The 16,878-nt window shown below is 38.3% G+C and overlaps 1 protein-coding gene across 31 annotated transcripts in view; it reads right to left on the reverse strand.

Moving 5' to 3' along the window:
* Positions 1 to 9,545: 9,545 nt before the first annotated feature.
* The window catches only part of Eif4g3 (eukaryotic translation initiation factor 4 gamma 3), a 283,893-nt gene continuing 276,560 nt past the window's right edge, over positions 9,546 to 16,878 (reverse strand). For all 31 annotated transcript variants that reach the window (XM_078025501.1, XM_078025499.1, XM_078025498.1 and 28 more), the window contains 2 exons: positions 13,537 to 13,683; positions 9,546 to 9,968 (listed from right to left, as the gene is read on the reverse strand). In XM_078025501.1, the coding sequence (XP_077881627.1) occupies positions 9,787 to 9,968; positions 13,537 to 13,683 (329 nt within the window). In that variant the 3' untranslated portion in view covers positions 9,546 to 9,786. The remainder of the gene's footprint in view (positions 9,969 to 13,536; positions 13,684 to 16,878) is intronic.

Consider the following 16,878-nt stretch of genomic DNA (forward strand, 5'->3'; position numbering starts at 1 on the left):
TACATCTACTAGTCTTATTAATATTCCACCTTGTGTCAGTAAGGAGAATTTTGAAGACTAATTCTTTTTTTATACTTTATTTTATATTTTATTCATTTATTTATATTTATATGGTGCTAAGGATCGAACCCAGGGCCTTGCACGTGGGAGGCAAGTGCTCTACTGCTGAGCCATAACCCCAGCCCCTGAAGACTCTTGATTGGCTGGTGGGGAAAGAAATATTTTGTTCTTAACAGGGTTGATCTTTATTCCAAAGAATCATAGCTGAGGGTTCCAATTTCATGCAGAAGTCATTAAAAGCCAGACTTCTGCTTTTAATGGATCACTTCAGAAGGTATGGCCTTGACAGTTGGTGGTTACTTGACTTTTCTGGTTTCCAGCCAGAAAGACTGGAAGTGACTCTCAAAATAAGCGTCAGCTTGGAAAGAGATGGCAAGAGATCGAACAATTCAAATACTTAGCAAAAAAATGGAGGCTGATGATAAAGGTTTACTATCACTCCATGCCCCATGCCCCAAAGGGTGTTTTTTTTTTTTTTTGTGGTTCTAGATTGAACTCAGGGCCTTGTGCATATGAGGCACAACTGAGCTATATCCCCAGCCCCACAACAGTTTTGTATTGTTTGTAGTGTTAAGGAGGCCAAGATGCCATCAGTCAACTTTGAAACTTTTCTTTAACTGAAAATTTCCGAATTTGGAAATATATCTATCTGATCTCAACATTTCTGAACAAAGAACTATGAGTCAGTACATAAAAATCAAGCAAGTTTTTACAAAATAACATTTGCCCTAAAATACATCCCTGTTTTTTTTTTTTCAAATGTTCCTTGCAATCTACTAAATTAATTTTGCCATTTGGAATTTGGGAACTTGTGTCCTAGGTGTCGAATAGGAATCAAGCTTCTTCCTACAACCCTTACCTGAGTTCTGAACGTGCCAAGATTTTACTGGAAAGAAGTAAAGTAAACTAAGTAAACTAAGTCTAGTTTGTTCTTCAGTTTGCAGCATCTGACTTATTGGAGTTGCTACTCAGCCCTCAAGGGATCAAAAACACTTGGAAATGTTACCAGAGGCGTCTTCCATCCTGTAGCAAAGGGAATCTAGGACCAAGGTAACGGGGTACTTAGTTGTGCAAACTCCAAAGAAAATAGCAGGCCTGGCTTTGCAGCCTTTCTCATCAGGTTCTGGTTCTTACGTTGATAGGTCTTTCTCTTTTTACAATGCCAGACGCAAGCAACTGCACTTTACACAGATGGAAGAGATCCTACTTGCCAGACTTACTTAAAAGTAGATACCCAGGGGCTGGGGCTGTAGCTTAGTGGTAAAGTGCTTGTCTCGCATGTATGAGGCACTGGGTTCAATCCTCAGCACCATATAAAAATAAATAAAGATACTTTGTGTTCATCTACCATTAAATATTTTTTTAAAAAGCAGATCATATCCAGTTCTGTGTAATATGAAGTGAATGTGTCAACAATATGTCCCTCCTTCCATGTGGTTTTCTAGGCTCATCTTCTTTTTCTTTTTTTAATTAATTTTTTTAAAGGCTCATCTTTTAAGAGCATCAAGGTCAGTCAGGCTGGGGATTATCTGAGTTGAGAAAGTAAGGGCAGTTCAGTGATACCCAGGTGATAAACTGTCTCTGTTTATCTACTGTGGGAAGGTTGGGCAGGTAGTGGAAGGCAGAATTTTCCATTCTTAAACCAGGGAAGTCCCAGCAAACTGAAATTTTCAGGCCATGTAGATATGGGGGCATTTGAAAAGATCCCCCACCTCCAAAAAAAAAAAATACAGTAAAGGAAAACATGAGTAAAAATCTGTGATTGGAACAACAGAATTCTTTAAATCAGATTTATAAAATTAGATCCTATTGGGGGAGAGATTGAAAAATATGGTGATGGAAAAGACCTTTTCCTGTTATAAAACAAGCTGAAACTGCACTAACTTTGAATACTCTTCAAACATGTGACCTTCAGTCACCCATACTGTGGAAAGAGTAGCATAATTCTTGGAACCATTTGTTCAACTCTGAAAATTCACATTTTATCTGTGATGCTCCTTGCTCTTCCCAACAGATGTTTTTACCAAAAAGCCCATGATGAAATTTAACATACTTTCTGTGTTTCTGCTTCACATTCTGCTTGTTGAGTCCATGATACTGGTAAGAAAACACTGGAATTTGGTCTAACCAGCCAGCGAGTGTGTTTAATATAAGAATCTATTTATCCAAAGTGGTTGGCATCTCTTCCAGTAGGAACAAGGCCAGAGCTGGATGTGACAGAACATGCATTTTTAACAGTATTCATTTAAAAAAAAAAAAAAGCACACTCATTTTCTTTTTAGAGCAATGTGTACAATGTATAACTTGAAAAGGACACTAAGCTTTTTTTTTGGTTATAGATGGACAATATCTTTATTTTTAAGTTGTAGATGATAACATCCCTTTATTTTATTTTTATGTGGTGCCAAGGATCAAATCCAGGACCTCACATGTGCTAGGCAAGCATTCTACCACTGAGCCATAAAAAAAAAAAATGATAAAACTATTAAGTGTTGGGAGGCAAACCACCATAATCTCCTACATTTATGGACAGTGTCATTTGATTGTATGTGGCCAAAAGTGACGTAAGGTTGTAGAATGAAAAAACACTTGATATGGGTGAGCAGAGCCTAGGTACCCTAGGCAGAAATTCTGGGCAATTTTATCTGATCTCCATTAATTAATCCTCATGATAAAATTATGAGAAAGACTGTGTTTTCTTTAATAGATGAAAAAACAGGTGGAAACATCCTGGCAGGGTTATACTATTGCTGTTTTTACTATACCTGTTTTTCCAACTCCAAAGCTTCAAAATACACTCACTATGTTTTCCCCAAGGCGTGAAATACAGACTGCATGGTGAAAAGGAATTCTGCAGGGTTGGGGGGACACTGCCTCCCAGAAACCAAGCACAGGTCACAGTTCTTGCCAAGTACAAGTCTTCTGTTGTGCTCAGGCACCCACCTAGTGAAAGGAAGGAGTACCACTTTACATGTCCAAGCATGGTGGAAAGACCAGTCAGATGCCACCCTGCATTGCCTGAATAGATATTACTAATATATGTATTTAATATATATTTATATATAAATTTGTTTATATTTAGTAGGTATTATTAGTGCTGTAGGAAGGGCTTATTGTTTCTGTATTATAGACGAGAAAGCAAAAGCCCAAAGATTCTAAAAGTTTGCTTGCTTTTAATGAGCTTTTGGAAGAGCTTTATAAACTGTGGCAGGGAGGTGAACTACTGGTGGGCAGTGGTTAAAATTTCAGTGCACCAAGAAATCACCCAAAGATCTGGTTAAAAGAAGTTTCTTGGGTTCCTTCCACTCTTCACGGTCTGTTTTAGTAATCTGAGGTCTGTGAATTTGCACTTGAAATGAGCTCACAGGTGATACTTACTGGTGCTGCTATCCAAGGCCCATACTTTGATTAACCCTGATATTGCCTGTAACTGCTCACTCCAAGAGGCTGCACTTATTCAGTATACTGTGTGGCTAACTCTGTGGACTGGATATAATTTCTAAAAGCACTGTGATTTCTTTTGTTGAAAAATAATTTTTCTTTTAAATCAAGATTGATATCTATGAATTCTAAATGACAGGATGGTCATACAGTCACTTCATGAGGCGGGGGATGTGTTCTGAAAAATGCCTTAGGAGATTTCATAGTTGTACAAACATAGTGTACTTCTACCCACCTATATGGGATAACCTACTACACATGTATGGTATAGCCTATTGATCCTAGGCTACAAACCTAAACAGCACATTACTCTACTGTAGGCAACAGTAACGTGGTAAATATTTGTGTTTTTATACAAAATAGAAAATGTACTGCAAAAATGAAGTGATAGGATTTTTTAGCTCCATTTAATCTTACGGAACAACCTGTGTGGTTAAAAAATCATCATATATACCGTGACAGTAAAAGGCAAGTTTCAAAAAGTTATTTCCCCTTATTTGTCCAGAAAAAGTTAACCTGGATTGATTTAATAGGGCACATTCAAGGATGAATGACTTCTTATCATATTCTGCAATCCTTTCTTTATTCTTTGAAGGCACCATTCTTTGTACTTGCCACAGAACCCAATTCTGGTCTAGAACCTCTTTCCACTACAATGCATGCATGACTTCTTCCTTTATGAACTCTTGATAACCACCCACGAAATATTTTCTCTCCAATTGGTTCCTCTGATGGCCTTTTAGATTTCTTGGATTGAACCAAGAGTCTCAGGAATGCTGTGCAATGGTTCGGCCATTCAGCGCTTTTAATTTCTGAGATAGGGTCTTGCTAAGATGCCCAGGCTGTTCTTGAACTTGCAGTCCTCCTGCCCAGCCTCCCGAGTAGCTAGAACTTGCAGGTGTACTTCACTGTTTGGCATGTCCACATTTTTTTGAAAGACATTTAAGACCATGTATTTACCTGAAAGTAGAACTTCAGCTGCATCTCAAATTTTGAAATGCCAGGCTTTTATTGTCAGTTAACTTATAGGATTTCTCAATTTCCATTACTCTTACTTGACTAAGTCATCCATGTAACATTCTTTTTGGAGACTGGGTCTCATTATGTTTCCCAGGCTGACCTCAAACTCCTGGGCTCAAAGGATCCTCCTGCCTTAATCTCCCAAGTGGCTGGGACGGTTTGGCTATGCAGGTCATATCTGAATACTATATGTTTTTTGTTTGTTTTGGTACCAGGGATTGAACCCAGGGGTGTTTAGTCACTGAACTACATCTCTCACCCTATTTTGTATTTTATTCAGAGACAGGGTCTGAGCTGCTTAGCAACTCACTTTTGCTAAGGCTTTGAACTCGTGATCCTCCTGCCTCAGCCTCTGAGCCGCTGGGATTACAGGTGTGCACCACTGCGCTGGCCATGTTTTTCTTCTTTACTGAGCGGTTCTCACATGGCAAGTGAGCAGCTCAGGTTTCTGAATAAACAGACGTTAGGTACAAGTGTGCCTCAAGGAAAAGGACAAATAAAATACCAGACTCTAACTCCAGCTCTGCCTTAACTATTCTAGAGTACACCGTGGTAAGACCGACTCACAAAGGAATCCGAAACGCAAGAATTACTTAAGTAACAAGAAACAAGAGGTCGAAATGACCAGACTTTTGTTGCCAGTATTAGGATGGCAGACTTCCCAGGTCATATATTGCCAGTCCACAGAGTGACAGAAGGGAATGTTCAGGCACTTGTTTACCATTAGCTGATAGTTGTAAACATACTTTCACGTTACATCAAAAAACAAAAACAAAAAAAAAGTTAAATTTGGTAATCCCAGCAACTCAAGAGGCTGGACATCTGAGGTCAGCCTGGGCAATTTAGCCAGACCCTGTCTCAAAATAAAAAAAAGAACAATTAAAAGGGCTGATGATGTAGCTCAGTGCTGGAGCGCCCTGGGTTCAATTTCCAGTACCAATAAAATAAAAATTAAGGCAAAATGGAATCTATTTTATCTTCAGAATTTGTGATCTGGATTGTTAAGCCTATGAAACTGCTTGGTGCTTCTTCAGGACTTAATACTACCCTATAGGTACCCTGTATAGAGACTGATTTTAATAACTATAAATGATGTGTACAACACTGGGGAGTGTGCATCCTGCAAAAATAGGAGGGCAGAATACTGAGAGGACCCTGTGCTTGCTGGTGGTGTTAATACAATTTCTGTTTTTCAACCTTGGTCTTATGATTCATAAGCTGTTTTTTTAAACACCAGACACTCTTTAACTGTAAATTAAAACCTACTCTTGATGAACAATACAGCTGCTAGTTTGGTTTGTTGTAGCTGACCACTAAAAACAGTTGCTGCAAATCTCTTTTAATTCTTCCATATCACTTTTAGTATTTCAATGAAATTATTTTGGTCCAGAATTGACATGTATTTTCTGTGTTGCAAACAGAAGCTAATGGCTTTGCAAACTCTTTTTATTATTTATTGGGGTTTCTGTACAACCACCAAAAGTATTGATTTTTTTTTTTTTTTAAAGTTACACTCGTACTTAAAGAAGGAAAATTCAGGGACTAATCCCTGCTTTCAGGTCCCTGAACAAAAGTCAGTCAGTGATTACCGGCTCTAGGGCTGAGAGTGGCAAATGGGGAGTGAATGCTAATGGGTATGGGATTATATTCTGAGGGGGAAAATGATCTGAAATTAAGACAATGGTGATGACTGCACAATTGTGAACATGATAAAACCACTGAATTGTGCTCTCTACAAGGGTGAATTTATAGTGCGGTATTGTAACTCAATAAGAAATAGAAATGCAAACAAATAGAAGCAATGCAAAAGGTTACTCCCTCCAAAATGAGGCACACAGGAGGAAGTGCCAACAATGATCAAAACTGAAAAGCTGGATCATTCCTCTTTTTCTTCTTTTAAAAGAACAAACCCTGAGTAATGAAAACACAGAGCTGGATCCAACAGCCTATTCTCTGTCCCCAGCTTAAATCCTTTTGACTTGAATGGGGTCATCTGAAACGAAAGGATGTGTCAAAAAGCCCCAAATGAAAACTTGTTTGGAGAGTAGCTCAAAAGCTGCTTTTGGATTTAATTGTTGCAAATGGGAGACAAAAAACAAACCAAAGATGTACCAGAATAAGGAATAGACACTTGGCAAGGGAGGGTCTTCTGCAGCGTGTTAACCTCTAGTTTTGTTTCCATAAGGAACAGGAGCTCCAAGAGATCAGAGGGCTACAGCACTGTCACACTCCATACTCAGTACATATATATATATTTTCTTTTTTTGAGGCAGAGCTAGGGGTTGAACCCAGGGCTTCACCCATGCTAAGTATGGGTTTGACCACTGAGCTAAACCTCTATCCTTTAAGTATTTGTTGACTAAAACTAGTACACAATGCAGCTGTGACTAACTTATTGGCCTATGAAAGAATGTACAATGAGTTTATTTTGGCATCATGTTCCTTTGGCCAAAATGACCAAACTTTTACTTGTTACAATGTACCCATAAGTTAACTGGCTTGAATATAACCACAGACACCTAAATTAGTTACAAAAGTACTGTGCCTGCATAACAGCACATTTGCTACATCTTGAAGGAGTACAGGCTGCCAATGCTCCTATTTCTTTGAAACAAAATCCATCAAACCTTGCTTTCCAGCAAGAAGACAGGAGGGAACACTCAGTACAATACCTCACAGCTCAGTAGGACTCAGTAGGGAGCAATGATCTCACTTTGCCATATTTGGCCACTTTTTTTTTTTTTTGGTTATAGATGACACAATACCTTTATTTATTTATTTATTTTTATGTGATGCTGAGGATTGAACCCAGTGCCTCACACATACTAGGCAAGTGCTCTACCACTGAGCTACAACTCCAGCCCATATTTGGCCACTTCATTCCCTGTATACAGCAACAAGCTACCAAAGGTTCTCTGTAATCTCCTCATCATACTTCCTGCTACAGGTGAGATTTCAAATATTGTTATTGTACTATAAATGTTTATATCTTTTAAGTTTTTCTCCCCTTTTTTCCTTCTAAAAATATTTCTTTCCTCCACTTCTAACACTTGTCTATATCTAAAATATTATGAATAGGCCATCTCTACTACCTGAAAGTCCTTCCTGGTTAGATCCCTGCAAATGACAGCCACTGACTCCCAAGAGGCAGTCGCCACTTGCCTTCTCTAACTCCCCACCCCACACCCCAGTGTTTTTTTTTTTTTTTTTAAATATTTTTATTTTTTAGTTCTCGGCGGACACAACATCTTTGTTGGTATGTGGTGCTGAGGATCGAACCCGGGCCGCACGCATGCCAGGCGAGCGCGCTACCACTTGAGCCACATCCCCAGCCCCCCAGTGTTATTAATAGTCTTCTAAAAACCTATTATTCAGGAGATTCCTGGATCAGAATTCTCTGAATTTGATTCTGAAGGCAGTTAAAACTTAGTATATCCTAGACCTGGATGATTGCTTCCAATTGAGGGTTCCCAGGCAGGGCCTGTATCCAGACCCCAAATGACTTCTCAGGCCTCATCTCTTATGGCAATATTGTCACAAGTTTGTCAAGAGACTTTCCAGACTCAATTCTTCACCACTCAGAATGGTCTCAGTGGGCTTATATACAGCATGATTCTGTACTGTATTCAATTACACTGATGAAAAACCTTTAATTGCTTGAGAAAATTTTGTTCTTGTGTTTCACAAGTCTTATTCTGTATTATTTTTTTTTTTAATAGATGGAAGCTGACAGAAATCTCTGGTTATCCAGATACAAAACATAAAGACTATTTATTTGGAAGTAGCCCGGTTTTCTTCATAAATTGGCTTTATACTCACCAGTATGGCCTGCACGGAGCTGGAGCTGGGGAGCAATGTCACCTTCCACATATGGTACTAGTTTGGTTTTAAACCCACCCCTATGAAAAAGCATAACTTAGGTGCCCCCCTCATTCTTCAGAAGACATCTTTGGATTTCCTAAATATTCCAGGCAATTGAGAAGAGATTTTAAAAATCAGTGGTAGTGGAAATCTCAAAGTAAAATAGTACCCTGATACACAATGGGGAATTTGTCATTTTAAAAGTCACCTTGGGTTTGCTGTTACTTAAAGTGTATCTCTAGCTGGAGTTTCAAGTTTTTCCAGGACTCCCAGAAGAGCATCCCCACCCAAACACAAATGCCCTCTCTACCCATAAAATAGCTTTCATTTGTGAACTAAAAAGACATACACACGTACACACACACATACACATACCACACTCCTCAGGAATGATTTGGATTAGATAATGAATAGCCAGATAGCACCTCCCAGGGATGGGCACACATGCAACAGCTGTCAAAAGGAGAAGTCGCTTTACTTTCATTTAAACTTGCAATGTTTGTCTTTATTTTGTTCTTTATATTTTGAAAGTGAAAAGAAATAGTATTGAGTCAATTTCTTCTTCTTCTTCTTTTTTTTTTTTTTAAATATTTGTTCTATGTATTTACAAGCCTTAAAGTTGCTCTAAAGATTTCAAAAGTATTAAGAGTACTTTTTCCAGGGTAGCACTTTTTGTTTTTGAACAATCTTGGAGTTCTCTGGTCCACAGCATTTCCTTCTGTTCCAAGGTTATGTATGTTTTGATTACTATTGTGATTTTTTTTTTTTTTTAATTTTCTGAAGCAAGCTGAGAGGCAGGCAGAAAGATTTGATGCCCAGAAAAAAAAAAAAAGAAAGAAAAAAGAAAAGAAAAAAGAAGAAAAAAAGAGAAAGAGAGATATCTTTCTTACCTTGTTCACCCCAAACCTTCTCAAATCTGGACTAACTACTATGCCTTAAAACAAACGTGAGGTGCATATGAAGGGAAGGGACATTTATTTCTCTGCTTTTCTATTATACAAGTTGTTTACAGAAACTGCAAATTAAAAAATTACACACTGGCATTTGCAGTCCTTAAAATAAATTAAAAGTTCTCAACTTTTTTTTTTTTTTTTTTTTTTTTTGCTAAATGTGTTTTTAAGTATGAGTCCTTGTTTAAAAAGAAAAGATTAAAACAGAAAATATTTTCTATAAATAATACATGTATTTTGGTTTTAGTGCTCCCGCCCTCAGGATGGAAGTTTACTTGTTTCCAGTACCTTTTTCCTCCATGATCACCTTTGTTCTCTTTCCCCTCTCCCACTCGTGCACACGTGGGGATTTCTGCGAGAATTGGCCTTGCTGCACTGTGATTGGCGAAGACGTGAAACTTTTTAAAAAAATACTTAAATTGTTTCTTTTGTTTCGTTTTGTGTATTTGAAGTTTTAGTTATCCTCAGACTCCTCTTCTGCTTCCCGCAGCCATGTGAAAAACGCAGTGACAGATTTCAGGGCCACGCCCTTCCCATTCTGCTCTGCAGGGTCCTTGCTGCTCTCCCATTTGTAGAAGGCATCCTCGGAGATCACCTCCTCGTCATACAGGCAATCAAAAAACATTCGTAGCAAATCTGTAAGGGTTTCAAAATAAGCCATCAGTTTTGGGACACTGTAGTTTTGAGGAAGAGCAATGAATGAATGAAAGCACATTCATTCTCCCAGAAAAGAGCATCAACAACATTCATCATAATCACTGTTACAGGGGGCTGGGTATGTGGCTCATGCGGTAGTGCGCTCGCCTGGCATGCGTGGGGCGCTGGGTTCGATCCTTAGCACCAATTAAAAAAAAAAAAAAGATATCGTGTCCGCTGAGAACTAAAAAATAAATATTGAAAAGTTCTCTCTCTCTCAATAAAGTCTAACTTTAAAAAAATGATAATAAAAAAAAATAATCACTGTTACAGGACAGCTGGGCTACATATGGATGCAGTCCGGGTGAAGAGCCCAGCTTCAGCTCAGCCCCACAAAGAACACCAACCCTACACAACTCCTTATCCAACAAGGAGTAAAAGACCATTTAAGCAGCCTAAATTATTTTTTATTCCTACTATTTCATTCAATTTAAACTATTTTCTAATATTGGTAAAGCCATTTCATTTTATAAAGTTCTCAATCTAAACACATTGAAAAATAAAAACGAGTACTTATCACTTTCTTTTTAAATTTTCTTTTTACTTTTTTCTTTATAGTTTTTTTTTCCATTTTTTGAAAGTCTGCAGTATAATTTTAACAAATATTAAGGGGAAAAAAGGCAGGGTAAATTCTTTTCCCCTTCAAATGCTGTGTTTTAAAAATGAAAAGAGTGATCATTCATACGAAAAAACATGGGCAAAAGCTATCTCATCTGGATTTCTATCCAGTGAACGTAAGTTATTTGTTGTTTTAAATGTCCAAATTGAGTAATTTTAATTCTCTATATTCCTCAGAGAGTAGAAACTTATTGTAGCACAGGCCTATTATCCCAGTGGCTCTGGAAGCTGAGGCGGGAGGGTCACAAATTCAAGGATAGCCTCAGCAATTTAGTGAGAGCCTGTCTCTAAATAAAAATTAAAAAGGGCTGGAGAAATGTGGCTTAATACTTAAAAGCCCTTGGGTTCAATTCCTGGTACCAAAAAGGAAAAAAAAAAAAAAAGAAAAGAAAAGAAAAGAAAGAAAAAATGGGGGTGGGGGGAGAGAAAGTAAGTTGGTAGAGGCATTAAGCCAGAATAAAAATTACATTTATTATTCTTAAAAAAAAAAAAATTCCTTGAGGCTAGACGGTGTTACAGTGCTTGTTTAGCCATGTATAAGGTCCTGGGTTCAATATACATCACTGCAAAAAAAAAAAAAAAAGAAAGAAAAAGAAATCATTTATTATCAGCTCTCTAATCACTCAGATTAATGATGGAAGGAGGTAACAGAATAAACAACAAACATTAGATTAAGAATGAGCCATAGGGGCTGGGGATGTGGCTCAAGCGGTAGTGCGCTCGCCTGGCATGCGTGAGGCCCGGGTTCGATCCTCAGCACCACATACCAACAAAGATGTGTCTGCCGAGAACTAAAAAATAAATATTAAAAATTCTCTCTCTCTCTCTCTCTCTCTCTCTCTCTCTCTGTCCTCTCTCACTCTCTCTTTAAAAAAAAAAAAAGAATGAGTCATATTAAAATTTTTTTTCAGAGTTACTGAAATCACTTTTCTTTTTCTAAAACTCTGGTTAGTCTATAGGAAAATGGGAACCAGTGGCCACAATTCTGTTGCTGGTAAATCTAAAACTAACAGCTCTCCAGGGATGACTTATGGAATTATGGTAATTACAGAAGACATTTTAATTTGGCTAAGCATATAGCATCAATTTCATCCAACCATTTGATGTCTCATTTGACAAAAAGGTCCTCTTCCTATAACAATATAGAAAAATAAGCTAGGATTTTAAATGATCTTTCAAAGACCTTGAGAGAAGGAAAAAATAATCATATTTTCTGATTCAGACTTAGATGGCTCTTCACTTGCACTCTTAGGATAATTAGCTTTAATCTGTTCCTGTATCTCCTGGAGAGATTCAGCAGCTCCAGGATAGAAGCAAAACTTTTGCAAAACATCCCAACAAAGAAGTGCCCAAGAACTACTCTTCAGTGCCATCTCTAAAACAAACGTGTACCAGCTGTCACAAAATATTAAAAGAATCTTCTAAGATTTAACAGAGTTATCAATTTACCAGTATCATTAAGACTAGGGTGTGTTCAGGCTACCTTATTTGTCTGGTTAGCCAAGAATGAGTAACTTGTAACTGAAAATTATTCTAAAATACTTTGTTAAATATGCCATGGTTATAATTAAGGTTTTTGCTGGATGTCTGAGCATTCTGGAAAGTATTATCCCCGAGACTATTCACAATATCATGCCCTTGACCTGAGTTGTCCAATATGGTAGCCACTAGCCACATGTAGCTATTTAAACTAAGTAAAATGAAAAATTCAGTTTCTTAGTCACGACTGCTTCATTAAATGCATGTAAGGCACATGTGGCATGATTTCCATAACTAATGGTACAGAAACATTTTTGTTTGTGATGGCTGGGGATTAAACATGCAAGGCAAGCACTCTACCAACTGAGCTATGTCCCCAACCCCAGAAACATTTTTTGAAAAATATATATATATATATTTTTTTTTTTTAAAGAGAGAGAGAGAAAGAGAAGAGAGAGAATTTTAATATTTATTTTTCAGTTTTTGGCAGACACAACATCATTGTTTGTATGTGGTGCTGAGAGGATTGAACCCGGGCCGCACGCATGCCAGGTGAGCGCGCTACCGCTTGAGCCACATCCCCAGCCCTGAAAAATATTTCTTTAGTTGTAGATGAACACAACTTCCTTTTTCCCTTCCTTTCTTCCCTCTCCCTGCCCCCCCCCCTAGTGCTGAGGATTGAACCCAGTGCCTTAACATGTCAGATCTCCTCTAAAGTAAGTATTAAATCTCTAATATGAACTAGTTTTCTTTTTAATATATATATTTTTTATCCATTTGTCAATGGATCTTTATTTATTTATATACAATGCTGACAATCAAACCCAGTGCCTCACAAGGGCTAAACAGGTGCTCTACCACTGAGCTACAATCCCAGCCCTAAACTAGTTTTCTTATTGGCATTTTTTTTTTTTTTTTTTGGTAATAAGAACTGAACCCTTGAGCCACAGCCCCAGTCCTTTTTTATATTTTATTTATAGACGGGGTCTTGCTGAATTGCTTAGGACCTCACTAAGCTGCTGAGGCTGGCTCTGAACTCATGATTCTCCTGCCTTAGCCTCCTGAACAGCTGGTAATGCACTTCTGTGCCTGGCTCTTTTTGACATTTTCTCATATAAGTCTGTAAGAAATTCAATTTGGAACCCATTACAGTGGCATATGGCTATAGTTCCAGCTACTTGGGAGGCTGAGGGAGGAGGCTTGCTAGTATAACACAGTAAGACTGTCTCCAAAAACAAAAATGAAACAAATAAACAATATCAGATATGTTTAAGATGTTGGCTGAGTTTTTGTTACTGTTAGTGATTCTTCTATTACCCATCTTCAAATCCTCACTCACCTCTGAAGTCTTGGTCTGGATAAATCTCACCCACTAGTTTGGTTAATTTATAACAACATGAGGCAAACTTACTGGCAGGTTGATCAAGTTTTACTATTGATGCTTGTAGTGCATAAAGTGCTTGCAGTTCCTTCTCTGTATCTGAGTCTAGGTACTTGAGTAAAATCGGCACTCTCTGCTTGATAACAGCAGTGTCCACTCTGAAGGTAGAACAGTCAGCTAGAGGAAATAGAGGAAGTAGGCATTATACTTAAGGATTTAACACACAGAACCACTTTCAGTTTTTTGACAATAGTACTCAAAGGGTTTTGTACAGAAAGAGGAGGTAAGGGGCTCCAAGACAAGATTCTGAAATCCAAATGCTCTAATATTTTTAATAAGATATTGTCTCAAAAATAATAAAAAATGGAGGAGAGATGCATTTTGAATTCTTGTATCCCTCAAGAATAGTGCACCCAATTATTTACCTTTAATTATAATGAAAAAGTGACAGTAGTTTTACAACAACCTACAAAAGCAATATTAATCAAATGACTCACCATGAAAAAGATACAAAAAGGATATATATTAATTAGCTTGATTTAATCATTCCACACTGTAGACAAACTGCTCTAGTTTGGGTATGAAGTGTGCCTTAAAGTCCCATATGTTAAAGGCTCGGCTGCCAGCCTGTAGGGCAACTGGGAGGTGGTGGAAACACTAGGCGGCAGGATCCAGTGAAAGGAAGAGTTATGCTATTGGGGGCATGCCCTTAAAGGGCACATGGGGAGCCCATACCCTTCTCTTTCTCTGCTTCCAGACACCACGAAGTGAGCAGCTTTGCTCCATATCTTGTGCTCCCCATTATGATGCTGTGCCTCATTACAGGTCCAAACAAATGGAGCCAAGCAAACAAGAACTCTGCAATTGTGAGGCAAATAAACCTTTTCTCTTGATTTTTTTCCCCCAATATTTTGTCACTTTGGTGGAAAGATAACATATCAAAATTTTACATTGTAGTCCATAAAAGCATTGTTATATGCACATATGCACACATACAAAAAAAAAAGAAAATTAAAGTGGCAGTTCATCCAAATCTTTCCAGAAGGATACAAGAGTTGGGACCATTTTACTATTCCTAGGAGGAAAAAGACTATTATGATAGTGGAGGGAAAAAAAAAATACCCCAAACAGGGCTGGGGATGTGGCTCAAGCGGTAGCACGCTCCGCTGGCATGCGTGCGGCCCAGGTTCGATCCTCAGCACCACATACACACAAAGATGTTGTGTCCGCCGAAAATTAAAAAAATAAATATTAAAAATTCTCTCTCTCTCTCTTAAAAAAAAAAAAAAAACACCAAACAAACCCCTCATTCTATGCCTTTTGAGATAAAAGCAAGATAAAAAGGGGCTGAGGAAAGCTTCCTCAGCCAAGAAGCATGAGATTTTCTATTCTCTGTTGAAGTTATCATGGGATACAATTTAGGATTTGGGGGATTTTTTTTTTTTTTTAAGTGCTGGGGACTGAATTTGGGGCCTCATATATTCAAGGCAAGTGCGTAACACTGAGCCAAATCCTTAGCCCCAATATGGTTTTTAAAGCAGCTTCTGCACTCCTTAACTTGATTAATTCCTCACTCCCTTTCAGTATTGAGAATTAAATCCAGGGAAGAATAATGATAATAATAATAATAATAATAGGAATTCAAGTGAGTACTTTTAAGCAACATTATAAAAGGAAATTAGAAGTCTGGGGTACAGTTCAGTGGTTAGATTCCTTATAAGGCCCTCGGCTGGAAAGTAGGCCTCAAACTTGTGATCCCTCTGCTTCAGTCTCATAAGAGCTGGGATTACAGGCACAGGCCACCACACCTGGCCTAAACCTTGATTTTTAAAATGGGGAAGTCTTATGGTTCCATTTAAAAAATTTTATGAATTCTTTCTACATAGCTTGTGACTTATGTCCTTAAAGAACTCACATTGAGAGGCTGAAGTTGTGGCTCAGTGGTAGAGCTCTTGCCTAGCACACGTGAGGCACTGGGTTTGATACATAGCACCACATAAAAATAAAATAAACGTATTGTGTTCACCTACTACTTAAAACTCACTTTGAAAACAATTCACCCTACAGAAAATCTTAAAATTAAAATTCTGAAGCTAAATTAAGTGGCAGGAAAGTCTTTCTTTTTTTGGTACTGAGGATTGAACCCAGGGAAGCTTTACTACTGAGCTACATCCCCAGCATTTACTATTTTTATTTAAAGGCAGGGGTCTTGACAAGATGCTTAGGGCCTTGATAGACAGTGAGGCTTGCCCTGAACTTTTGATCTTCCTGACAACGTCCTTAGCTGCTGGGATAACAGGCATGGCCAGAAGCTTTCTTTTTTTTGTGGAGGAAGGGGATAACCAGGGATAGAACTCAGGGGCACTCGACCACTGAGCCACATCCCCAGCCCTATTTTGCATTTTATTTAGAGACAGGGTCTCACTGAGTTGGCTGGCTTTGAACTCTTGATTCTCCAAAGCCACTGGGATTACAAGTATGTGCCACCACCCCCAGCAGCTTTTTTTTTTCTTTTGTAAAATTTTTATAGTTGTAGATCAACAGAATGTCTTTATTTTATTTTATTTTTATGTGGTGCTAAGTATTGAACCCAGTGCCTCACCCATGCTAGGCAAGTGCCCTGCCACTGAGCTACAACCCCAGCCCCAGAGAGCTTACATGTGGAATGACAAAGACTTGAAATTCTGAGACAACTCTTTTTTTTTTTTTAAAGGAGAGAGAGGGGGGGGGGAATTTATTTATTTATTTATTTAGTTTTTGGCGGACACAACATCTTTGTTGGTATGTGGTGCTGAGGATCGAACCCAGGCCGCACGCATGCCAGGCGAGCGCGCTACCGCTTGAGCCACATCCCCAGCCCTCTGAGACAACTCTTGAACTGATAAGATTTTTTTTCTTACTTGAGTGCCAAAAATGTGGATTTCCACCTAACGCTAAGTTGATGTCCTCATAAATATTGTTAAATAATAAGGAATATTTAGGGCTTCTACCAATCCTAATTTTATCTCATCTACATAATTCAGAAATATCCAATAAAAATGTCAATTCCCATAAAATCAAGTCAACACAGAGCAGGAGAAAATGCTGGTACTTTTTTTCCTTATATGGGCATTTATTATAAAATGTGACTTTCCTGATGAGAAAGCCCTCCGTTGATATTAGGTTAAGAATACTGAACCCCTTCATTATAACTCCAAAATGGAAGGAGGTGGTCTTGAATGATGGACGTGAATAGATAAGGAAAAAGCTCCATGTGGACTGGGATGTAGCTGAGTGGAAGTGTGGGTGCCTAGCATAAGTGAGGCCCTGGGTTCCATCTTCAGCACTAGGACAGGCAGGGGAGCCACATACAACAAACCCTCCCACCCCTGG

The sequence above is a fragment of the Ictidomys tridecemlineatus genome, chromosome 11, assembly GCF_052094955.1.
Source record: "Ictidomys tridecemlineatus isolate mIctTri1 chromosome 11, mIctTri1.hap1, whole genome shotgun sequence".
Taxonomy (NCBI): Eukaryota; Metazoa; Chordata; class Mammalia; order Rodentia; family Sciuridae; genus Ictidomys; species Ictidomys tridecemlineatus.